At 39.3% G+C, this 27,315-nt stretch overlaps 1 protein-coding gene across 1 annotated transcript in view; it reads right to left on the bottom strand.

Moving 5' to 3' along the window:
- The window catches only part of PREX2 (phosphatidylinositol-3,4,5-trisphosphate dependent Rac exchange factor 2), a 181,069-nt gene that overhangs the window by 125,574 nt on the left and 28,180 nt on the right, over positions 1–27,315 (bottom strand). Inside the window, exons 2-4 of the mRNA XM_059836047.1 lie at positions 3,344–3,415; positions 3,147–3,269; positions 1,139–1,243 (exon numbers count right to left, since the gene is read on the bottom strand). Coding sequence (XP_059692030.1) covers positions 1,139–1,243; positions 3,147–3,269; positions 3,344–3,415 — 300 coding nt within the window. The remainder of the gene's footprint in view (positions 1–1,138; positions 1,244–3,146; positions 3,270–3,343; positions 3,416–27,315) is intronic.

The following is a 27,315-nucleotide window of genomic DNA, read 5'->3' on the forward strand; positions in this document are numbered from 1 at the left end:
TGGAACACTGCTGAATAAGAGACTCTTAGCAAAAAGGCGGATGGAGTTTCACATCACCCAGTACCCCCTTACAACAAGGGAATTTCCACACTGCTCACTGACTTGGCTGTAAGTAAATGCAGCTAGGAAGAGAGTCAGACTCAGTATCTTTCAAAAATTTAGTGAGCTGCAATAGGACAACTTCACCAAGAACTCTGTCAACAGTGGTCATGAAAGCTTACTGCATGCTAAAAATAATTATTAAAATTCAATAAAACTTGTGATACTGTCAGCATTGGCATCATCTTTTTTTTTTAAACATATCTGTGATGCTTTGCTGATAGTATCATTTGCTCTTCAGTCCCAAAATGCAGTAAACAGATCTGATAACTCCAAAATTTAATATCACATCTGAGGGCACCTTCTCAAGCATTTAAGTTGCAATACAGTAGGCCCCACATTTCAAAGCTGACCTTGTTATCACATGACGCCATGAAGGAAAACACAAAAATCATTGCATACTGAATCCTTCTTTTAACAACTAATGTCAACTATTAGAAAACTGAGTATTTACATGGAAACTGGTTTTGCTGTGGGAAAATCATGAGGATTGGCATGCTTAACATTTTAAAAGCCCTCCTTATTTGCCTTGTAAAGTGAAAGACTAATTGTGTAGCTGTTTCTTTTGGCCTCAGATTAAGTCAGCATCTAAGACCAGGATGGCTACTCTATGATCCATAACAAAACATTTTTCTGTCTGGCACAGCCGTGGCTACAGTACCAGAACATGGACCTTCTCTTCAGAAGTTCTGATGAGTCCTTCAGCTTCCTTTCTCTAATTTCTTTCCCTATCCCTCCTCACATATCTTACCCTCTTCTTTTTTCTTTCTACAGACATGTCTGGATTTACAACCTTGTCTCTTGGCCAGCAAGTTCAAGGCACACTGCCTAATGCTGTATTACGCACGGATCCAAGTGCAGCAGTGAAAATATGATGTACACCCCCTTCCTCCGTAAACACCACCACCCCCAGCTGAAACTGCCTGCTAACCACCTGCAGGTGTGCTTGTAGTTGTTACATGGTGGAGGTGACAGTGCTAACAATTCACTGCCCACTCAAAAAATATTAAGTTGGAACACCAGTTCAAAGTTTATTTACCAAAAGAAACGTCCGCACTGTCCTTATTTTGTTAAGGTCAAGCAGAACTTTCTGTGCCTTCTCATGATTACTGCAGTATTCATCATAGATACGGAATTTCTCTTTCTGCAGAAATAAAGAAATACATTGTTCTTCACATGCCATTTTGACTTTTTATTTTAATAAATAAAACATGGAATGAACACTTTTCAAAGCTGAATAGCTAATATAGTTTTCATCTTCGAAGGTCAGCTCTTCCTCCTACATTTACTATTTGAGGTCCAACCTCAAATTAGAATTATCACAGAATCACAGAATCACTACGGTTGGAAAAGACCTGTAAGATCATCAAGTCCAACCATCAACCCAACACCACCATGCCCACTAAACCATGTCCCACAATGCCATGTCCACACATTCCTTGAACACCTCCAGTGAGGGTGACTCCACCACCTGCCTGGGCAGCCTGTTCCAGTGTTTCACCACTCTCTCAGTAAAGAAATTTTTCCCAATATCCAGCCTATGAAGTCTGGAAGCTTCATTTGGGAATTTGCTGAAAAATTTCAGAGACTGGACTATTACAAAAAACAGGATGAAAAAAACAGGAAGAAAATGTCCAAGTTGCTTATTTACTGACATTACTACCTATTTTGACTGCAAACACTTGTGTGCAAATATAATCCATACTTCTGCAGAGTCAAAAACTGATGTTACTCAACTCCTGCAAAATACTTCCATGAACCATTAGTAATTTTCTCCTCCCACAACGAATAAATAAAGACTTAGCAAACAAATGGGACTCTAACCAGAGATAACAACAAAACCTAGACTTTTTGTTAGGGCTACAACTGAAAGCAAACTAACTTGTCCTGATTTTGAAGAGCTTTGTAACACTGACATCCTTGTTTTGCTCCTATAGGAAAAATACTCCCAGAAAACAATTACTACAGGACATACAAACATACTTGTGGAGATACTGCAGTTGTGAGAAGTAAAACATCTTCACAGTCACGAACCATGGAGATATTTTACCTAGCGTATGCAATTCTTTGTTAAATACTTAACATTTTTGCCTAGAATCAAAAGGGAACAAAAATAAAGCCTACTATTACTTTCCCTGTTCTGTACTGCCCTGTTCCTGGTACCTCCATCTCATGTATGGGCACGAGTAAGTCTCGCCCATGCTGCAGGGCTCAGTTTGTCAGCCTGGGCTGAGGTCTACTTCCAAAGCCCATCACCCCACAGGGATTCTCACCAAATGGAGCTCTGGTGAAAGAGAGAGCCCTTGGCCCCCGCAGGTCCTGTGGTCTGAGTTACAATGCTGTGGGACTCAGCAGTGCTCCCACTGCCCACCACTAGACACCTGCACCCCAGCACACGGACCCTTCCTCACCCATGGCCCCACATGCCGGCACCCCAGCCACCACTTGGCTCTGGGGGTCTCTCATCCAGCAGGACACTGGCAAGTGCAAGACCTCTGCGGTTACTTTTGTAACTAAAACACAGTTGTAGGAAATATTCATGTTTCTGTTAGGCAAAGCACAGCATTAGGCATATAGTTTTGACTCCTTGTCCAGGACTCAAAAGCCCTGAAGATAGGATTATGTGAAACCTCTGGCAGAAGGTGTAAGCTTGCACACTTGTTTGAAAGAAAAAGTTATCATTGACAGGATTAACTTTTAGCCCTTCAACTGATTTTTCCTCTGCATTTAAAAGAGAAAAAAATTCAGTTTTGTGAAGAACCATCCCAATTCATAGCTACAAAAGACAGGAAAAGCTAATTTGATGAATATAAAAATGAAGCAACAACAAAAGTTTGCCCATTTGATATGTTCTTTCTTCATTCGCCTCCCCGTCTCTTTTTTTAGAGGTGACAATAACCAAGAGATGACCTCAAAGTACTCTACATTACGCAATCGAGTCATATTTTGTCCTCATGACTATGTACACTCATCATCATGACAATAATTAATAAAGACAATCAGAAAAGGAAAAAAGTGAAATAAGGCTGTAATAAAAGAGAGCATACATAATGAAGAAAGCAGGTTCCGACTTCGTGCTGCGCATTAGGTTCTGGCTGTAAGCACTCCTCCACCAGGGACAGGAAGTTTTTGTGAACTACAAGAATATCTTCAATGTTTGAAAACAACATCTGCAAAAGAATAAAACATACATCAATAAAACATCAGATACAAAACAGAAGAAATATGTAATAAGGAGACTAACCTTAACTGTCTCTTCTGTGACATTTTTATCCACTTTGGCTGTAGCACACTGGATCATTCGGTGAAGGAAAGCCTGCACGAAACAAGACAAATAAGGAAAAAAGTTATTTCAGGAAGATTTGAACAACTTTTGGCATTTTACACTTATAATTTGTTTCCCAAATTTCTTATGCTTTGGATACAGAGTCACATCAGAATACTATTTGGAATCTAAAATAAGTGTTTTATTTAGTAAGCATTTAGTAGTTCTTTTATCCTAACATGATATAAGCCCTATCTACATAATGTATAAAAAGAGTTCAACAGGGAAATACTAATAGAGCTGAGAAACTGAACATTCTCTGAAGTACTGCTTTCACCCTGCATTCATATTACAATCAAGCACAAGCAAAATGAGTCATTTTCAAAAATCTCACTCTAGCACTTTACAAATTGACTACAAGACAAGCCAAAATAAGCCTCTAATTTCTAAATTAAAACTAGTCGGGAAATACTATTATGAAATGTAACTTTTACCATAGTAACCACAAGTAAGATTTCTGATGTATTAATAATCAAGCCCATTGTAAAGTAAATTGGCTTAGACAACAGTCAGCTGCACCTGGTTTTGCGTAATGAAAATGTTCACTCTTCCCTCCCCAAGAACCGCATCCTTGGGGATCAAATGAGAAGTTAGTAATACCAGTAATGAAATACCAAAAGAGTAAGTTTTGTTATATTTCACATTCAAGAACTGGAAACAACAAGAAGACAAGATGTACAGTAAGTCATTCCAAAATAAATAAATCACATTTCAGATACAAAGGATATAATTAATTTTTATTAATTCATTCCATTACAAAGACTTGGGTACGTTCTGAAAATATCTACATATTGTAGACTAAAATTTTACATTGATAATTCTTCACCCGGACATGCATATTCTTTAGTCATTAAAAACTAGCACCACAAGTGCACAACTGTCATGTCTTTCGTAACCATTTAGCTCCAAGTCACTGTGCATTGTATACTGTACACAAACTCATCTAAATTCTGGCGTGGTGCAAATTCCATAAAAGAGGCAATAAATAACCCCTGTGTGGAAGGAGAGCAGTCACAGCATCCCTTTTTTTTCTCTCCACTGGGATTTAAACATTTTCATTCCCAAGCAGTGATCCTTTCTCTGCTGAAGAGGACCATGTAACTGGCATTACACATTTTTCTTACTGAAGAGACAAATCTAGTTATCCAGGACATAAACAGAATTAAGTGTGGAATATTGCCAGCATATTATATGTTTCATATCACTTTCTGGAGTGAGGTAGATTTTCTACTTCTTTAAACCCCTCTTTTTCCTGACTATTTATGCTTTCTTTCTAATGTTTTATTGATGGTAAAAAATATCACTAATTCATTTGCAGCAGTTAACTATTGGTGGACAACAGCCCTTTATATCCTTCCCTGCTACAAATATCAAGAGGGTTATGGGAAATTTGCTGTGCGCATCGCCTGTACAGTGCTCAACTAATCCCACATAGAGTGAAAGCCTGTTTAACTATATGACCCTAAATTCATTTTTGAAAGTTTTCACTAAACCAGCCAACAGTATTAAATATACTTCAGAATTGAGAGGGGGAAAAAAAAAATCACAACTACTTCTGAGACTCATGTCTATTTTTACTGTCTGTAATCTCTCTCTGTTCACATTATTTCCCCATAGACCAAACATACTGCTCATCCACACTCATGTTATCCCAGAAGATCTTCATTTCCTGTAACTGTGAAGTAAGGTGAACATTCAGTTGGCTGAAGGCGGAACTGAGAATGGTCTGGGAGCCAGGGCATTAGTTATTCTCAAGTCACTCAAGACACTAGCCGAGAGTCATAAGGTCAAGAAGAGTATACATCAGCTGCAATTAAACAGAGCTCTCGCCTGTCCAAGCAGCGCTGTCCCAGACCCCGCATCTGCAGAGGTTATCAGAAACCGAATCCAGGAAAATCCAGCCTCTCGCAGAACCCAGACACAAGCCACTAATAAAGGTAGGGAGGCCTGGGATGACTTCAGCCCCTTCCAGCAACTTGGCGCAAGCCCATGTGTTATTTTCCTGTACTCATACTGAAGGGGTAGTGTAGTGACAATGCTAGTTTTTCCTAAAGATTTGCCACCTGTTGTCCCCATCATTGCAGATTTGCTTCCTGAAAAAATCATAACACTATGTCCCACAAAGCAACGGATGTGACCATTTGAATCTTTCAGAGCACTTACATGAAAGCACTATGAAACCACACACATCTCAAAATAACTGGAATAATCTCACATTTTCTAGAAAAGCAATGAAAAAGAATTCAGGGGCGTGCAGGCAGGGATGGAGGTGTCTACCTCCATCCACCTCCACCAAGACCCATTCTTGGTGGGCTTCACCTGCTGTGGAGTGAGCAATGCAAAGCAACGTTGAAACCTCTGGCTTCTCCCCATGTTTCTCTGCTGCCAAATACCCTTACCAACTGCCTTCCTGGAACGCAGAGACACTGCTCACTCCATACGCACATCACCTCTGCTCTGGGACTTTGCTAGGGAGAACAGACAGCCATCACCAGGCAGGAGGATGGAGAAGTAACTGCTTTTGTTACAGTGTAAAATAACCTTAATCCAGCACCGTGGCTATGGAAAGATAAATGTCTCAGAACTTGTATGAACACACAGTAGGTCTGAGGGAGAGATGACTATTCAAAAGACTCCAGAATTATTTGAACATCAATTGAGAACAGTTCTTCAAAAATTAGTAAACAAAGAAAATAACAGGTCATTTGTAGACACAGCTTTAAGGAGCACCTTAAAAGGAAAATACGTAAGGATGCCCAGAAACTACTCAGGAGTTGACAGCTGCTGCGCTGTGACAGCTAACAGAAAAAAGTTTATAGAAGCTTTTGAAGATAAACTGCATAAACTACTACTAAACATAGAAAAAACACACCTGTAAAAAAAATGAAAGAAAAGTAAAATGGACATCTCAGCCAATTTATGATTCACTAAAGAACCAGACACACAAATAAAGTTAGAAACTCCTCTGAAATAGCACTAAATGGTTCTAAAAACTATACCATAACTTCAAGTTTGCTGCTCAAAGTCCAGACTCATTGCTGAGCACCACATTACATGAAGGAGTAAAGCATTACAAATTGGAAGGACACAGCTAAAAAAGCCATGTTCCTGGACTGAGCAATCAATTGGCATACATGATTCCCATGCTCGTCAGAAAAAAAAAAAAAGGGAAAAATCAGCTCAAACTTAATGCAATTTCATTTATCACGCACACATGTCAATAAATCATCTTTGTTTCCTGGAGTATAGTGCAGGTCTAGCTGAGGTTACTTCAACATTCATCTCCATTAGTGTAGATGTTTCTTAGCACAACATCAAGCACAGAAAATAACACGTATCCCTGTGCACAGCAGGATTCCAGACCTTTGTCACCTAGACAGTGGTCCTCAACTTTCTCAAAGCTTTTCAAGTGGATTCCAGAGTTTCCCTTAACTTACCCTCAATTCTTAGTTTTGTCAAGTAACAGCAAAGCCATATGGTTTAAACATAACATAATCTTCCAAATTTTCATCTTGTGCTACCAGCATTCTAGTTACTTTGCTATAGTACAGGGATTCATCCTTGCAGCACTGCAAATGGAGATCTGCTGCCCCTGGCACAGACTCTAGCTGATTTCCTGAATTCAGAGTTAAGAGACCTCCATGAAACATTCCAGAGGAGTAAGTTGGTTGGGTACCATAAAAAGCAGTCTAAATTTAAATGATCAGATGAATAGGAAAGATAAAAGATAGGACGTTTGTCATTTACATTTAAAAAAAATAAATAATCTTAATCCAGTTTTGTTTGCCAACCTTTAGAATTATCTATGGAAAACTCTGTCATTCTAGGAATATCCTTGAGTCACTCAGATTGCTACAACCCTGTCCGGGCAAAGCTTGAAATTCAAATTACAAACCTAAACTTCCTCAAGCATTCTTCTGGAAACTTCATTAGCACAAAATGGCATCTAAATGACCAGTGTACAGCTTCTTTGAAGAATGAGAAGACATGCCCAAAAATGCTGAGAAAATTCTAAACATGAAGAGGCACATCCTTAGAAATTTGATGATCTTTAGAAGTTTGACAAACTTGCGACCAAAACGTGGTGTACCAACTGAGCCTTTTGGAACAGGGGAGCAGCTACACATGCAATATATAAGATAACAGTTTAGGGCTGAGGTTCCCTAACTCCACTGGGGACATAAAAACTCTATTTCTGGCTCTGACTCAGGGTCTTTGTGCAACACTGGTAAGGAGGAGAGCAATTCACCTCCACCTTAGAGAAATGTGGCAAAGAATTACACAGAATATTTGGAGAAGATTCCATACTAATAACATCAATGCAGACAACAAAATCCTTTTTTCATGACTGTGTATTGTTACTTCCAAAATATTTTGACATACTTTCTGTACTAGTCCGTGTTCTAACACTTTTACCCTTTGCTTGATACTGCTGTAACACACTATAGGAAACACCAGGACTGAAAATTCAAACATAAAGACTGAAAAACCAAATGCAAAGAATTATAAAAGATACTGCTCACTATGCCAAATAAACACGAATGTGTTCGCCTGTCTGTTGATCTGCTGCCATTTTGCAAGGCAGCGTGTTTCATGGAGAACGCACACTGAGTTCTTGTTATGGGGATTTTACTTCTGGTCTTATCAAAATAAGAGTAGCATTGTTGGGTTGTTTGGTGAGTTGTGGTTTTTTTTTCTCCATAGTTGCTCTGTGTGCTGTTGAAAAAAAAGAAAAACACCACCGCTACAGATAGCACAGGAAGCTGCCAACAGCACAAATGACTTCTCTGACATCTGGAATTAAATCAGGGAAGACAAAGAAGTCTGCCTGCAGAAGATTCCCAGGGCACAAAGAGTTTTCGCCTTCTCAACAGATAAGAAATTAAGTCCTGAAATTATGTCAGAGCACCTGGATCACAAAATATATGTAATTATTTTTCTAAGAGCAACCATCCTGCTTTTGGGAGCCTAGCAAGAAATATTCTTTTTTGTTTGAAAAAAGAATTAAAGAAAAATTACTTATTTTTTTCCCCTCAGACTTCTTTTAACATTGTTTCTACCCTTAAGTCTATACTGTCATAAACAAAACCAAGGTGGGCTGCAAAAACATATATATTTATAATAAGGTCATTGCTTGTATATTTTCACTTTAGGAAAACCAGTTCAACTGAAGCGCCCAATCTATCATATTGACACCTACTGAACAAAGCTAGCACGATGTTTTGTACATTAAAACTGAATAAAAATTTATTTTGCACACTGTCAAAAGAAGATATCCTAAAAGAAACCCACAACAAGGAAAACGTTCATATATTACAATTTTTATAAGTGTCTATGATAGTAGGCTTATCTTCACAAATTTAGAAACAATGCTGAAATACTTGTGTTTTTTATGTTTTCTCTTTATGTTCTTAGTGTATCTATAGGCATCTGGATGGTGGAAAATATTTTGCTCTTTCACAATATTCAAAATGATCCTAGAGAGAACACGGAGACCTATGCTTGGAAAGGAAACTGCCCAAGATTATAGCAGACTAGCCAAACGTATTTTCTTATCATGGCTAATTCAGCTCACAAACATCAAGGTAGTATTTTGCACATCAGCCTGAGGTTTTGTGCGCTTTAATTAACGCACATCAGATTCCAGGTCCCAGAAGACCACCACACCAGTTTTGCTGAAGCACTTTTGCTTGATTTTGCCACAAAAAAAACCATTTTCCATAGAGAAGACTCCAGCAGCAATAGCAGCTGTGGCAAGCCCTGTGTGCTTACCCTCCTCTTCCCATTAACCTGTGCCAGAAGCAGTGGCAGTAGCTGCTCAGGCTGGCTTCTGCTACTGAACAAAAGACTCTTCTTCTCCCTCCAGTAATTCACCAGCTGAGGCACCACCTGTTTCTCCCATCTTGCCTGCAGGACTGGATGACTCACAAGCAGCAGCGAGAGCATTAGCCAAGGTCAGATATAGTCTTTCTCCCTACTGTACCTAGAGCCACTTTCAAAGCCGGCGTCAGATCCTGCTGCCCCTAAGGACAGGGGAATAGATGGACCGCATCTGCAATACCTTCTATTCTAGCGCTAATTTTCTTTCCACAACTGACCAAACTATTCCCTTCTTCATTCATCTGACCCAAAGAGGCATCAGTCTGCCTGAAAGACTTACTGCCTTAAAGTAAACATGGCCTCTTAGAAGTATACACACACAAAAAAGGTGATTGCATTGACAAAAGACGGATCTTCATAACCTGCTCATACATGATGACTATACTGCCAGATTTTGGGATAACTGTAACCCTCTGTCTGTCATGTATAATTTTTTATTTTCTGCTAAAGTTGTTCTCTATCATATCAGAAAATGTTTTCCAAGGGAAGAGCAAGAAAGCCTTTTCTCACCTTGTCCTGTATCTCAATCTCCTTTTCTGCATTTCCCTAGTCACCAACAATATTTTTCAACTTTTTTCTGCACATCTTGTTTATCCTTTCATGCCCACTGAGACTCCTAACTCAGTTTCCTCGTTTGATGAGGAAGTGCCCCCTAAACTGATCTCCCCGGCCTCTAAAATCACCTGAGTTATGACTGTGCTTTCACTTTTGATCTCCTCCTTCCTTTCAGCTCCACAGCAGATGAAAGCAAGAGATTTATAGCCAAAGTCCAGTTCCCCTCAGCCAGGCGGGAAGTCAGATGTCTCCACCCTCTTCCCTGTAATGAAGCCTTTCTCAGAAAGATTTAGTACAATCTTTTCCTGGCCCAAATCAGAAGATATCTGTTCCCTTTTCTTCCCAGATGTCAAGAATCCTGTCACCCGTATCTAATATCTTCATTTTGGGAAACTGGCTTTCTGAGGACTAGCTATGCTCTTGCTGGTCAATACAAGCTTGGCTGATGAGTAACGATGGAGTTACTCGCGCAACTGCAGTTAAGATCATGCCTGAGTGAATTGCCAAATCAGAGGCTGGATGTCAGGCTGGCTCATGCACGCTGCTGCAATCTGAAGTCACATGTAGAAAGCTGCTAGAAGATCATACCATTTTTTTCTTGATTAAAACATAGCTTAACTAGAGCTTTAGAGAAAGGCCGTACATTGCCGTAAGGGATGAACACCCGTCTGCAAGTTGAGCAGAAGGCAGAGTCTGTCTAATATTTTTGGCAAATATTTTATGCAACATGGGTTGCTGGTAACCAGGCCTTTGTCCCATTAAAAATGCAAACAGGTTAGATTCTGGTCTCAGCATCACCAATGGAGAGTTTTTGGAAGGGTAAGGGGAAAAGAGGGATTTGCCTGTCCCACATGAATTTCTGAAAAGACTGCTGGGATTGCAACAGATAAACCAACCAAGCAAGGGGCATCCGTATCAATAATGAATAAAATGTTTCCAGCATGTTTGTGATGAGTACAAGATTAATCTTTATTGTATTTTGAAGAATTCCTGATGAAGAAGAAGATACTCTGGATTGAAAAATGTCCACAGGCATGTGGAATTCCCTCTGGTAATGCATCATATGGTCCTGTTGCTGCATTTTACAAAGTGAATAATATGCTGCTAATCATACAACTGATCTTGTATCACTCTAGTGGGAATGGAAAAGAAATGACATCTACAAAGTTTACCTCATAAAAGTCAGCAGTTTCCTGAATTTACAGAACACTAGGTTCTGACTGGGAAATCTCAGTGAATTCAGCTGTGTTCACTACCAGCAAATCAAAACAAAAAACTAGGAAAACTGAGAGCAGTTGTAGACCTGGAAGTAACAGTATGTTCCTATTAAACTGCAATCATAATTAGAAAAGAATTTATACATTTGAAAGCTTTATAATTCATAGCAAAGTTTCTGCTCCTTTTATGCAGACATGTCTGCTTATTCTAATCAATAAAAACAATTTTTTCTTGAATTTGCATTTAATTTTTACTCCAAAAATGATGATTTTTCTAAACTTTTTTTTTAGTAGGAGAACACTGGTTTGAAAGATTTCAACATTTCCAAAATATTTTGGAGACAACTTTAAAATTCTACACATCAAATTATATTTCTTTTTAGCTTAAAGCATCTCACGAGCTTCAGAAAGTGTAAAATGAGCAAGATGCAAAACACGTCTGTCACAAATTAGCCCAATGAAAGAATCTTTTTGATTTTCTGATTCACTTTGAGATATAATAGAAATCTTGAAAATATTACAAGAAAGTAATTTTCTGCTAATCTCCCTTCTTTTTATCCTTCCAAAGTTCATTAACATGTTTAAAAACAAGTTTGAGTCTTTTCTGACTCAAAAATTTCCACCAGAATTGAGAGCGCCATAATCTTTATTACCAATTAGGAGAAACCTGAAATAACACATCGCACCTTCACTTTCAGAATTAAAATTTAAAGCTTAATTCTGAATGTATCTGAATAAGAGAGGAAAGCTGATGTAGCACCAATGAAAATGCAATATTAAGTCCTTACCAATTAAGGCAGCTACTTAAAAAAACCAACTGTTTTACCTATAAGCTGAGAAAACTTCAAACTACAACAGGCGATCATAGTGGAAGCCCACTGAACCCCTTTTACATGCTCGGTTTTCAACACATAACACATTTTTTTCTAATATTGCATTGCACAGTCCTTAATTGTGAGTTTATTTAATGTTTAATGTGGTTAGATTCTAATTAGGAATTAGAGTGTTTGAGAGTTCTACAATTATTATTGCTGGAGTTGTATAAATAAAGTGTACTTCTCAAATACTATTCAGTGCCAATTCTGGCTGCCATTTGTATTTGCACACTTATGCCAAGAAAAACACGAAGCAGGGAAGAGTATGAAACAGCAGTTTTCTATCCCAATTTCAATTCTTCACAAAGCCTACAGGGAAGCTGTAGTGAGTACAGAACTTCTAAAAAGTGCCCTCCTGATCACAGAAGAAAAGCAGAAACATCCCGTTTAAGTTCTTTTCCTATCATTAGAAATCAGAGCAGTTCCCTACAAAAGGAAACCTCTCTTATGTCTGGGATACATATCCCTACTTCCTATCACTTGTCATTTAGGTAGGTCCTGGGATGATCAAATGGTACAAAGTTAACAGGCTCATATGAAACGATGCCTCATTTCATGCAACAATTATGTGCTGCATTTCCGAGTCTTAATAAGACAATAGCTTTATTTTGGAAAAGGTCACAGACAATGATACATACTCTGGCTTCCCCTAAAAATACACCAAACTGAGAATCTGCATAATCAAAAGACATGCAGGTCTATACTATGATGATGTTGCTATTTAAATGCATAGTGAAACAATTTCTACCTTCAAGGCAAAATAAGGTTTTAAGAAAACCGTATTACTTTAAATTACTTATTTCACAGAGAATTAAGATGCTCTTGGCTTCTGAACTCATTTCAGCCACTAGTTTAGCAACACAGACAGTTCTGCAGAATTATTAAATAAATGCAAACTGTAAGTCATAGAAAAGCCTTGAAAACATAGCAAATAATCCCAGACCAAAAGCAAGGCTTTACTATTGTCAGCAAATCTAAGGTATACAAAAAAACCACCATGGAGAGCCAGGTCCCAAGAAATACAACAAAAATTCAAGTCAATCCACACTTTTACAGTTATCCCAAGTATGCTTAACTCTGCCTAGTAATGACAACAAATACATATAATGATGTCACTATTTAAGAATACTAACATTTGCATTTCCAGGTTTATTTCAAGTAATTTCACTACAGAAGTTTTCGTATGTTCAAGTATCTTGGCTGCATTCATGTGCTTTCAAGTTCTGCAAATCATGGGGGAAAAAACCTTACAATTTCATGTATAATAAACCAGAGTTTATTCGAACTCCAAGAGAATACTAACCTGCAACGTTTCCACTGGCCTTAGATGTGTAGTATTAAATATAAACCAATTAAATTACAACTTCAAAGAAATTATATACCAGAACAGCCAAAGCAGCCAGAATGGTCATTAAAGTGAGCTTTAATGATAGACCCCATAAAGAAAGTGACTGAAGCATCTCCATGAATTTGATCCTTAATTTGAAATCCAAGATGATACACCCAACACTTTGGATTAGGAGAACCATCTGACAGCAGATTGTCTGAACAGCAATTATCCTTCTATGCAGACATGTAGAGCAGTTAATTTCTGATGCAAATGTTCAAGTGCATACTTGAATTCAGGTGGATAAACCAAGCAAAAGTCCTATAAGAGCGCCCAGATAAAAATTACATGGGTTTGCAGTTTTACATTTCTTCTCCCCTCCCCTTCCCCCCCCCCCCCCTTTTGTAAGACTATGAAGTTTGCAAAATTTCATTGGAAAAGTGGATCTTCTTCACAAGAGAATTCAAATACAGAGAGCAGGATTGTGGTGAATGGAGTGAAATCCAGTTGGCAGCCGGTCACAAGTGGAGTCCCCCAGGGCTCAGTTTTGGGACCAGTCTTGTTTAGTATCTTTATCGACGATCTGGATGAGGGGATTGTGCGCTCCCTCAGCAAGTTTGCAGACGACACCAAGTTGGGTGGGAGTGTTGATCTGCTTGAGGGTAGGAAGGCTCTGCAGAGGGATCTGGACAGGCTGGATCGATGGGCCCAGGCCAACTGTATGAGGTTCAACAAGGCCAAGTGCCGGGTCCTGCACTTTGGCCACAACAACCCCATGCAAGGCTACAGGCTTGGGGAAGAGTGGCTGGAAAGCTCCCCTGCAGAAAAGGACCTGGGGGTGTTGGTCGACAGCCGGCTGAGTATGAGCCAGCAGTGTGCCCAGGTGGCCAAGAAGGCCAACGGCATCCTGGCCTGTATCAGAAATAGTGTGGCCAGCAGGAGCAGGGAGGTGATCGTGCCCCTGTACTCGGCACTGGTGAGGCCGCACCTCAAATACTGTGTTCAGTTTTGGGCCCCTCACTACAAGATGTGGATGTGGCATTGTGGGATGTAGCTTGATGGACATGGTGCTGTGTGGTGTTGGGTGGGTTGTGGCTTGTTATTGTTGTTGTGTGGCGTGGGTTTTGTGGTTGTGTTGTGGTTTTTTGGTTTTTTTTTTTTTTTTTTTTTTTTTGGTGGGTTTTTTGATGTTGTGTGTTGCGGGCTTTTTTTTTTTTTTTTTTTTTTTTTTTTTTTTTTTCCCCCCCCCCAGGTTGGACTCGACGATCTTACAGGTCTTTTCCAACCGTACTGATTCTGTGATTCTGTGATTCTGTGAAGAAGGACATTGAGGTGCTGGAGCGTGTCCAGAGAAGGGCGACGAAGCTGGTGAGGGGTCTGGAGCACAAGTCTTATGAGGAGCGGCTGAGGGAACTGGGGTTGTTCAGTCTGGAGAAGAGGAGGCTGAGGGGAGACCTTATCGCTCTCTATAGTTACCTGAAAGGGGGTTGTAGAGAGGTGGGTGTTGGTCTCTTCTCCCAAGTGACTAGCAACAGGACAAGAGGAAATGGCCTCAAGTTGCGCCAGGGGAGGTTTAGACTGGGTATTAGGAAAAATTTCTTCACTGAAAGGGTTGTCAGACACTGGAACAGGCTGCCCAGGGATGTGGTTGAGTCCCCATCCCTGGAGGTATTTAAAAGACGTGTGGATGAGACGCTTAGGGACATGGTTTAGTGGTGGGCTTAGCAGTGTTAGGTTAACAGTGGACTTGATCTTAAAGGTCTTTTCCAACCTAAATGATGCTATGATTCTTTGTAACTAGGTCAGAAAGCAGTTTCAGCTGTAATGTATTTCTGTATCCAGCAATAAACTGACAGACTACTTGTGAAGATAGCATTAGTGATAGTGGTGGGTATTTAAGAAAACATAGACACACACATGCTTACTTATATGTAAAAGAACAATTTACAGAGAGCATTATACTTATTCTTGCTGTACCATCATATAGTACAAAATGTCATCATCAGAGAAATACAGTCTTATTGCACTTGTATAAAACAACTTTAAATCTTTAATATTTATTTAAACTCAAAGCTCCTACTATCACTCCTAGTTTTCACACTTTACAATTTTAAATGAGAAGTAACACTGTGACCTGAATGCCCTCTGCCATCCCAAACCAGGAAATAACCAGTCTACAAACCCAGGCTGCATTAACTGCTACCAACAGCAACTTACATAACACCTGCACCTTATACCGTATTTGTCAGATGTTGGAAATTAAACCAAATTAAAGGATTTCTCAACAATAACGGGATCTTCCTGTCAACTAGTCAATGAACTCTTCCCAGGGCAGCACACAACACTGAATTCACTCGTATCTGGTAAGCAAGATTAACCAAAGCAATTCTTTCCAGCAAGGCTGACCAAAGCCATGCTAATTACTTAAGGCATGCAGGTCTGAAAAAAAAAAAAATCATTTCAAAGGAGAAACACGCAACTTTATTACAGGATGCTGACAAATTCTGTGTCTCTTCTTGGAATATTTTGCCTAAATTTTAACTTATTTTTCTTTGGAAATGATCAAGAGTAGATAGGTTGAACAAACTAAACAACTAGAAACGCAAACTGGCTGCAGCAGTAAACTGAGGTTTACAATTTCTGCATACTGGCACAGACCCAGCACTCAGATTTGCAGGGCCAGATCCCCAGCACTTCTGATGCAGGATCCCACAGGAATTAGTGACATTCAGTGCAAGAACAGGACCCCATTCAACTGGACCTTACTGCAGTGTTAAAGGATTAAATTACAACTAGGATCGATTCTACATCGAAGATATTCTGATGACAAGAAATGGGCTTAAAATTCACCCTGAAAAACTAGAAGTATTTTAATTAAAATACATTTATTTTTTAGTAAGTATTTAGTAAACACTGCAGTGTCATATGTATATGTATATGATTGTGACTTTAAACTCCCATTTCTGAACAAATATTTTGAAGTGTCTGAAAAAATTTTCTTCTATCATCCATGGAAAAAAGTATGATTATAGCTATGCAAGTCTTGCAACCTGGCTGGAAAAACTAATTTTTTACTTCGAACCAGAACATAAATATCAGAAATAAAACCAGCAAATGAGGAAACTGGTGGCTTCTAAAGATTAGATGCCAATGTTAATTGTCTTAACTCCATTCCAACAAGAATACAACCATACCAAAATTTAAATTATTTTATTTTACACACAGCTTCATGAAAACAAAAGACTGTAACATGCCCTTATTGCCTGCCATGAATTGGTCTCATGAACTTTCATCTGCCTATACGGTTTTGAGCCAATTTCCATGGAAATGCAATCAATAATTTTTTCTGGCTTATATTTGATTCATGAGCTGCTTCAACTGTGCAAATGAAAAGAATTCATCTTCTATGTCATTATTGGCTTGATAACTGTCAGAAAGAATATATGATAAAAAAATGTTAGCGCTCTGCCTTTTTTTCTTTATGCTACCATCTAAACATCTGCTGAACATTAATTATATCACAGGTTATTTATGCCAATCTCAGTTTACATCGATCAAAGAGGTTTCATCTCTTGAAGTATACAATGATCACCAAGGACAAGATTTTAGAAAAAGAAATGGAGCATATTCACATACAGAATAGAGCTGCAGGAATAAAGCCATGCCATTTGAATTTATCCACATTAGCTGGATTGCCTTACTGTCAAATACACTCATAATTTCAAGAAATAGTGACCTGGATTCTACATGCATGCTAGGGAGAAATAACCCCACACACACACTCACAGGCTTTCCTTCTCTCACTGGTCCTTTCTTTTCTCCTTTCCCTATTCAAGCACAGACTTTTTTTGTAGGTCTTATGTAGGTCTATAGCCTGTCATTGGCTTTGATGAGTTCCCAGCATAATTGCACCATTTCACTGAACCGTCTGTGAAGCATGTGTTCTTCAGGAACACAAAGACTGCATGGCTGTTCTTGTTCCTTTCATTAATTTTTATAAGGGAAAAACCCGATTACAGTACAATTTTAGTTGCCGCCTTAATGAAATCTTTTGTTTGAATGCTGGGACCTAAAGATGAGAGAGCTTATTATTACCTTTTCTTGAAATAAGAGCCTCATTTTTTTAGGTTATAATCAAAAGCTTTAAACCATCCTCCACTTAAAGCAGGGAGGATTTGGGATTTTTTTTAGTTATTATTAAATCTGTAAAACATAGTACAAGAAAAACTGCCACTCCCAATCAGTCCGCAGGGAGAGCTTGTAAGAGTGTTACTTAAGGTAAAAAAGTAAAATATTCAGCTGTCACAACAACACGCGAATCACCCTGCCCACCAAACTACCTGCACTGTAACTGCAGACAAGTACCAGCAGAGCACATTGGTAGCAACTGCCATCTGCTAATACTCAACTGGAGTTTGACAACTCTAAATACTGCTCGTACCAGGACATACTGCTGCTTACCAAGACACCCACATTGATTACACAAGCAAACTGAAGTCTCACAGAGTCCTTCCAGATAAGGTTACATAAGGATATGGAACTTTTCTTTTTTTCTTTTTTATTTCATTCATGAATTTGCTGTGAGGAACATACTTTCAGTTCCTACTCTCCAAAGAAAAAAATAATTGTCTAAACCATTCAAAACCCCAGATACCAGACTTCTAAGAACAACACAAGGGAACAATGGTGTTAGTGGGACCAGGAAATCAAGAAACCATAAGTAAATATTAAGTATTGTTTTCCAGCATCTTCAATAGTTTTGGATCCTTCCTCTGGGTGAGGAAATGACGCCTCCGCAAGTTTTTCTCATGTCCATAATAGACCACTATAGTTTGCCATACCTGGACAAACTGAAGGCATTGAACTTGCAGCTGGTGAGCCATGCACAGGCCCATCTGCTGGGCCACAGAGCCACTGTGACCACAGATTAATTTCTTGACTACAAAGTGCTGCCCCTCCACTACAAAGCCTGATTTCTCCCTTTTAAGGAACAGATTACGGCTGCCTCGGAGATGACCAAACCATCTGAGCTATGGTACTGCATGAATGTACTGGTAGAGATAGCTTGAAAAGACAGGCAAAATAGCTTCAGGAGCAGTATCATGGCTAGGAAGCAGCTTTAGGAGGACAACTGATGCCAAGATCAAGTCTGACAGTCTTCGGGTCTATACATGATCCTGGTAGAAACCTCTTCATCTTCCTCTTCCCTTAGATCCTGCCCGTAGGAAGGACCAGCAGCAGGGAGGCAAATGAGGCAAGGCAGGGAGGCCAGGGCAAGATGTTCTCTACTAATGTCATTCCAGATGTGCAGTATTCACAATTACACCAAAAACGAAGGGAAAAGGAAGCAAAACTTGCAGGAAGACAGGTTTGCTTTAAATTAGGAAGCACAAGCCCAGAGAAGAATTAATACTTCACACACACAAATGCAGCGGGCGCTACATTAACAAGCTGAAATCCTGTCAGAAGGAAGCAAAAAGAAAAGTAGATTGCTTGGTCTTTCGGGCTTAATCTTACTTTCCCCAAACTGCCTGTTAAAAAGTTACTAACTGCTAGACTTTGATTTTTTCCAGTGGCGTGTGAAAGAAACTGGGATAAGTACAGAGCAAAAGCTGCCAAATCCAGAGAGTTAGAAACTTTCCACAAGGATTTTTTTAGAAGATAGAGAGTTTCATTTCAAAATATTTTTCTAGCCTCTTCTACTGTGAAGAGTGCAGTGCAATGATTTACAGAATGGATGCTATCTCTATAGACAAACAAAACCATAATTCCCAAGAGATTTGACCTTCACCTTCCATCCCAAAATAGTATGGCCAATTACATAGCAGCAGCAGCCCACATCCGTAAAACATGTTTGACTGAATTATGGAACTAAGTGCTAGTCTTGACCTCTCAAGTTTGCGAGGGACTGAAACTAACTAGAAGAATAAAATATACAACTACAACAAACAGTTACGTTTGTCAGAAAATAAATTTCAGCAACTAAATGGTGATGCAGTACTGTTGAATTTGTTCTAGTTAAAAAAAGGAGCTAAAAAAATGCACAAACCAACTTATCATCATTACATCAACTCGAGCAGTAAACTACAAGCTTGCAGGAAGTTTATCATCCTGTTTGCTGACTATAATTTGGCTTGTTGTGTTTTGATACCATGTTCCTGTTCCTTCAACTCACGTCCTCCAAACAGGGCAAGCATTGGAGTCTCCCTGCCTGTACTCCAAACACTTACCCAGCCCATATTCTCATCCCAAATATGCTGTAAAGAGTGTTGTAGGGCAGAAACAGCTTCACATCTTCCCTCAAATCTGAGCGAAAGAGCAGACCTGTGGCTCATCTGGCTAGGGAAGGGTAACAAAAATGCACCTATATGAAAAGCATCTTAAATATACTGGACATTTACCGACCAAACACAGGGCAAATATTTAGGTAACAGGATGTTAATCTGATCCACTGTCACTGAAAGAGAAAACCACTGCAGGTCCAACAAATAAAAAACCCTGAAGTTTACAATTAGGCCTCCGTTTTTTGGATGTTATGTTACATTTTAGTCCCATTTTTAACATTATAGAATTTCCTTTCCATTAATACTGTACTTAGCTAGAATTACCATCAACAAATGTGCAGAACAAATCCACAATACAGACTCAGCCCTAATATTGCCACTATCATTTCTGCCACAAGAGCAACGATAACTCTTTGATGACGAACAAGGGATACTGCTCTCTACATAAATGATATTTTCCTATCATTTAAATTATTTTCTGAAAATTCTGTTCTAAGTCCAGGATAATGGGATTAACTCCACCACACAAGAGCTATGGAAAAATTTAAATCCTTATCAGTGATTCCGCAAGCCCTCTCATGATGACCAACTCAAAAGCAGCAGCTTTTGAAATACAATAGTCATCACAGAAAACTGAGCTCCCTTATTAATAAGATAAATCAGCTGAACACCATGAGTTCAAATGTTATCATGAGGGAAAAACTAATTTGTTATTAAGGAACGTTTCCTTCTCTCCTTTGTAGTCTCTGCCATTATCTACGAAACACAATAAGCACACATCACATTTTACTCTCTGCATAAAGAAACTCAGCATCCAGCACTAAGAACACTGAACAGAAATAAAATTTCAAGGAAGTCTGATAACATGGCAAATACTCCAGGCTTTCCTTCTGAACCCTGAGTGGACAGGCATCCTGAGCACATACAATAGAGAAAAATAACACCCATTGTAACAGAAAACCCTTCTAGAGATGCCTCCATTTAGAGTTAAGGACAATCTGGCAAGGCTTTAGTGCACAGAGCTGTCATACATGAGGGTGGAAATTTCCAGATCCGGAGTGCTACAGGGAGCTCATAGACACAGGATCCCTTCTGGAAGCACCAGAAGGCTTGTCTCGTTTTCCGAAGGGATGGGTGACATCCAGATATTGTTTTTCAACTATCCTTTTAGACAGCAAGGACACTTCTTTTTCATTGTCATCCGAAGAAAGGGACCAAAGGAAAAGAGCACAATTTCCTGCCTATTTTGAAAAACCAGAGTTCACCTAAGGAACAAAGGAGGGTGGAGGCCCCAACACTACTGCGTCCTTCTGGACCAGAGTAAGTGCTCGGAAATAGGCAACACTCATAGCATGCCGACTTAGAGCAACCAAATTACGCTCAAATAAATAAGCCCGGCAGACAATTAAAAAAAAAAAAAAAAAAAGAAGTCTCCATGTGCAGAAGTCTCCATGTGAAGACAGAGCTGCTCCTGGCTGAGCTACCCCCAAGCAGCTCAATACCTCAGCACACTTTGCAAGGCAAATACATGGAGGATTTAATGGCCAATGTCGTTTTCCTGGTCATGTGATGTTATCTAGCATTGGACTGTGTATTTTCAGACAGAAAGGGACCTTGGCCATGGGCCTTTTTTCAGGGGCTGAGGTGGGAAAAGGATCAGATTAGCAGCTAGTTCGGACTGAGAAGTCAACCAAAAGTACATACCCTGTCTGTCAAACAGCTGGTATGTAAACAGGTAACAGTGATTAGCATTGCTTTACACAAATATCTACCTACCCGACTAATTATGTTGAAGAAAGCAGGACTAAGTCACTCTGTAAATACCCCACAATATTCTGTATGTTTGTTTTCTCCTCCAAACCTGGACATTGATTTGAAGAGGTTTCATAACATGCTGTCATTCAGCAAACAGACAAGAACATTATAATTGCGCAGCCAGCTTCTCCCACAATACCCATTTTTGTCAAATTTCTTCTGCACATGAAAAATTGCAGAAGCAAAGTTCTGGTTTACAGGGTTTCTGAACGCACCTTGCACAAGTCTCTGTGCAATGCTGTCAGTCTGGCATCCATCCCAACAGCTACTCGACATTCTTCATCTGAGCAGCATGCAAAGGTCTGGAAATTTCCCAAACTAAAGAACAAGCAAAGTTGTCAATAGACATAGGCCTCCTGCTCCTATATAACCAGATTCTTACATGGTCTTCCCAGACTACTGTATCAGGGAGTGCTCTGAGAAAACACAACAAAACAAAACAAACCTCTCTTCTTCCCGAAGTGTTCAGCATTTATTGGAACCGAATGCATGTTTCCCCTCCCCTCACCACAAGGGAGAAAAAAAGGATCTGCTTGCTTATTTTATTTGCCCTGTTTTGTTCATGTCCTAGATAATGGAGGAACTGAGGCAAAGTTCTGCTCTTACTCCTGGCAAGAGCACTTTTTTCCAGTTTTCTCCATGAATTCCATGATCTAGATCAAATTCTTAAAGTGCACATCTTGTATCCCAAAGACTCCGTCTTAGCAACCAACCAGACTACTAGTTTTCCACTGGATCACACAATATAATGTAGGATAAGCAGATGGAGTCTTCTTAAAGCCCAGAACCTCCTCTGTATCAGTGGGAAGTCAGTGCATAATGCTGTTTTTGAGAGGTGTTCCTGGTAATTCATAGATAGTCAGGTTGCTGAGCTATGGGCTACCGAAAACTTTTTTAGATTGGGTAGTAGAATTTGTACAGTTCAGATCAAGTAACGGAGTCTGAATGAGCTTGGCCTACAGTGGGTACAATGTTCATGTGAAAGCTCCCGTGACCACCAAGAAGAAAACTATCAGCAGTTCCTTCAAGCTATTTGGTCTCTCAATTTCCAGTGCTGTGAAAATCTGCACAAAGGTCTGATGTGTCTTGTTTCTGAGATTCCTGGGCACTAGAGACAAGCCAAGTAGACACAATCCTCCCAGCTACTATGTTTAGACTATGTATGTGCTTTGCAATCCCCATGAATGCCAATGGATTAATTTTCGACCACAGGAAAACATCTCCAGCTTTACTGTTTGCCTCTGGCTGGAGCGAGTGCAAAACCGCAACAACTTTGATAGGAAGGAGGACCTACACCCATCTGCTTTTGCCTTACTTCCGTGAACCAAGTCTTGCTCTCAGAAAAGTACTGCATGCCTAGTCACTGATTTTGGGGAAAAAATGACTTTGAAAAGATGAACATTTTGTCATCAGTTTGCAATGTTTACCCTGAGATGAGAAATTTCGTTTATTGACCACTTTATGAATAACTTGAATCAGATTTTGCTGAAAGCTGACTTTTCACTGTGCCTCAGAGTACGCATACAGGACTCTCACTCCAAAGTGCTTTGCTAGCAGTCTTCACACTCACAACAGCTGATACAATGTCAAATATATCGACTATTATCAGATCCACTACCACAGTTAAATAAAATCAACATATTCTAAGTACAAAATAACAATGGTTTTTCTAGCAATTTAAAAGTGACCTGGGACATGTCAGAACGACAAGTTTCTGGGTAACAATTACTAACACTTCAGAAGCCCACAGCAGATTCCTGCCTCGGCAGTTATTTAAATCCAAGAAATAATAAGCACTTTCTTTAGAATTCCTTTATCTCTAGATAAAGTATAAATATTCCCTCATCAATCAGTTTGAATGAGCTTTCCAAAGAAGTAAATAGTACAGAGGGGGCAAAGCAAAGGCTGATACACAGGACATTAGGATCTTAATATAAAAGCCTCCACTCCCTAGTCTGAAATACCATATTTGTTACAAAGGGAGGTAACTTCTCGCTGGCTAACCCACCATACATGTAGGCTAGATTGCCGCATTATACAGATTTACAAATACACTGTCTCACATGAGGAAGCCCTACAGGTGAGACCAGTCAGGATATGATTAACATGATGCATAATCGAGATGATATTCTGTTCTGGGTTATTGGGTCTTGATTTTGTGGTACTGCTGACGTAGATAGCAGGTTTCTTCCCTTGTTTGGCCTTCCCAATGAATATTCTAATGACATTCTACCTGTACGGTCCAGTCCTACTCCTGTAGTTCTCATGCTTGAGATGAACCTCAGGGGAAAATAATCAAATTTAGCCACTTATTTTCCACAAATATGTCACGTTACCCATTTAAAGTATGCTATCTGTATGATGTTAAACTTGGCTATTCTAAGCAAAAAATAAAGTCAAATACCAGTGCTGGGCTTTTTCAGGATATTTTCACTTGTAGTACTCCCTCATGCATGGACAGAACGATAACTTTTTTTAGAACTTTATTTAAATGGCTACAGTAATTCTATAACATGTTTTAAGGTCTTCTTCCATGATTCTAAGTATCTGGCTGGGTTTATACTGGGTTAGAACTTCAGGATCAAGCTATTTTGCTAACTGGATATGCTGTCATTCATTTTCCAAAAGGACAGACACTCTTACTGAAACTTATTCTTCAAACATAAACTTTCACTCAAAACCTATGAAAGGCAAAATGCAGCATCAAGCTTTTACTCTATTTTTTTTGCTTATCCGTAGGACTGTATGCTGAACATACCAGATTCAAGTCTCAAAAGCTCATAGAAGTGCTGGTTAATTAGATATTCAGGATACAAAAGGAACTGCTTTTCCACAGAATTTAATGTGGTATTTTGGAAAAAGAGTAATCCTTGATAGAGTGTACTAATTTAACTTGCAACCACTGCCATGTTCCTGCCTCTTTTTTTCCCATCACAACACAGTCAGATTGTGGGAACTTTCAAGGTCCAACACTTTCTTCTAAGCTCTGTGACAACAAAGCCCCGGACATCATTTCACTCCACCTCCTTCACATGAAAAAGCTGGAGAAAGCAGCCAGAACAATAAGAACATGCTGATGCAAGCAGGAACTCAACCCTTTTTTCATGTTAGAGGAACACCCCTCTCCAAGAGGCACTAAGTCAGAGACCTCAGAGGTAAGGGGCTGGTAGCTAACTCCTGGCTGAGACAAAGTCAAGGACAGTCTCTCCTTACTGTGCCACACTAGAGCACACCCAATGCTAGTGAGATGCAACATCAGAGAACTAGTGCTCCTATCGCCCTTCATGAATTAGTCAATTATGCTTGCAGTTTGCAGAAATATGGAGTTCTGGATTAAGTCTTATAAAATATCCAGGTTACATCTTAAAAGGAAAATGCCAACTCCTGTGAAAAAAAGAATCCTTAAATTGTGTAAGACTTACAAGCAGCGCTTTCAGAAGCATGCCCACAGAGGACTGAACCTGAGGCTGTGCTTGCTGCAAGATGCTTTTCCTGGCTTCTGCTATGCCAGCCTGCACTGCTATGCTGCTATGCCCAGCACTGCTGTCCAGGCACCACAAACAGGGCACAGCTGTCTTGGGGAGCTCTTCCAAGGTGTCCATCAAAGACAGAAAAGACGTCTGTGGTTTCTATTCTGAATAGAGCCCAGGAAGTGTTCAGTCAGTACTACATATATTTCCACACATTGTACTTGCCTGGTGTTTACTACAGGTTGGTTCTCCCTCCCCCATTTATTTTATTTTTTTAAGATTATTGGCACCACAAATGCAAAAAACATCAGCTTCTCAATATCTGGAGAACAATGGTTATGCCTCTGTACTGAGGCACAGTCATCCAGGGGTATGGAAGCACTTCACAAACAACACACTGAGCTTCCACAACATGCTTGCAACAGTAAATAACAACTTCTGCACATTGTAGCTGTACAAGCTAAAAGTGAAAAGGGGATGCTACCACACATTTGCAATAAAGCACAACTTCTATATATATAAAATCAAGTGGCATTCTTTGCAAAGAAAAGTGAGTTCTGAAAAGATGCGATTAAAAGGCTTAATTTCCATGAAGGAAAACCAAAACTGAGGGGAGTAAAGCCACATAATTCATTAAATCCACTTATGTTCAGCTGGAATACTTATTAAGGCCCATATTCCCATAAGAGATCTACGTAACTGTAAATGTACCCCATCAGGAAGCCTTCAGTGCCTAATAACTCCAACTAGTGCAGAACACAGACAAAACGCTGCAGCAAAATAAACTAGAAACATCACGCCTATTCACCTTCTTTACAGAATTTTAATATGGCTTCAAGGAAACACACAGACAGAGCCTCAATGATATAACAGATTGTCAAACTTCCGCATAATGGTTATGATGGACATTTCTGCTCCCTAGGATCCATGCAGATCTCTGCAAGTAACGGTCTAATTAATTCATATAAAAAGAAGAAACTTCAAGCATAGTCAGTGGTTGTACAAGAAACATTTCCTGATGTTCTTACAGGAAATAAGGCACATCGCTGTCTCAGTCACCTTCCGCTTCGAGTGCGGAACACATTCCTTTGATTTTGTCTTCCCTTAACAAAAACATAGCAACAAGAGTATTTAAACAAAAAACCTCATAACCCTCCTGAAACAAAACACTCAACTGCACATGCTTTTCCCTCCCTGCAGAAAAGATGAAAAAGCAAAGACCCTATGACAAATGTTAGTCGCATCACTTAGTATATAAATGGAAGACACTCATCGTAAGGTCCACAATGCAAAAAACTGACATAGCGCTAAAAGCTTGAGAGCACTCTTACTATCCTAGATGGATATTTTTTAGCAAGTAATTTTACAACTGAGACACACATTGAATTTCCATTGGTGTCCAAGTTTTTCAGAAGCATACAGCTTTGAAACCTTCTTTTAAAACTTGTGTTTAAGTGTGCATGCGTTAAGTGCTGAAAGAAGCCCATTTTGGAAATCCCTTAATTCTTGAATCACAATTAAGTTGTTTGTATCTGTTTTCTTTGCAGCAAGTCTGAAATGCAAAACTTGCCAGTCCACTTCTTACCAATAGCTAACTTTTTCCTTTAAACTGCATAAAAGACTCAAAAATGAAATATCCCAGATTTCAAATAGATACTTCTGTGAGTTATTAAAGTGAATTTTTATATGACCTTTTTTGCTTTAGAAATGAAGAGATTTCTAAGCCAGGTTTTGAGCTACAGCAATTCTTATGTCATTAGTTTGGAGATATTGTTCCCTCCCCTTTTTTTTTTTTTTAAATAATTACTGACAAGTTACAATAAAAAGCTACAGTTAAAAAAAAAAAAGGTCACAGAGTCATGAATGTTAACCACATTACCAGTTAACTGCTTCCATGAAACTGTGGGAGCGCTGGGCAGAATGGTGGGCCCTTCCTGAATATACAGATCACAGTCCTATAGACACCAGACCACTGTGGATTACATTTAACACAAGGATATAGCAGAGAGAGATGCTCTGTAGATTTAAAAAGAAAATAACCACAGTAATAATTTTCTCCCATGTATAACATATTTGATGTAACAAGATACATTAACTTCCTTCCTTCCTTCCTTTCATTTTTCTCCATCCATTCCTAATCTCAAGACCATAAGGCTGTGAAATCCACCTTTTTGGAGAGAGTACCTGTGAGAGGCATTTCTGAGACTAGTGCTGAAGCCTATCCTCTTCCTACGAACAATTCACTCAAAGTCTCCAGAAAAATATAATCTATTGCAATAGCAAATGAAGCTGAGATGTGAAGAGGTTTCCTTCCTTTAAGTGAGTTATAAATCTAAAGAAAAATGAAGTACATTTATTCACCCTACAGACAACACCCCAGGTAAGAACGCGGGGGAAATAGCTGCCTTCACAGCAGGAAGATTCGCCATTCTCCTTCTCCACGCAATACAGAAATTCAATGCCCTGCA

This window comes from Gavia stellata, chromosome 3 (assembly GCF_030936135.1).
Source record: "Gavia stellata isolate bGavSte3 chromosome 3, bGavSte3.hap2, whole genome shotgun sequence".
NCBI classification, from domain to species: domain Eukaryota; kingdom Metazoa; phylum Chordata; class Aves; order Gaviiformes; family Gaviidae; genus Gavia; species Gavia stellata.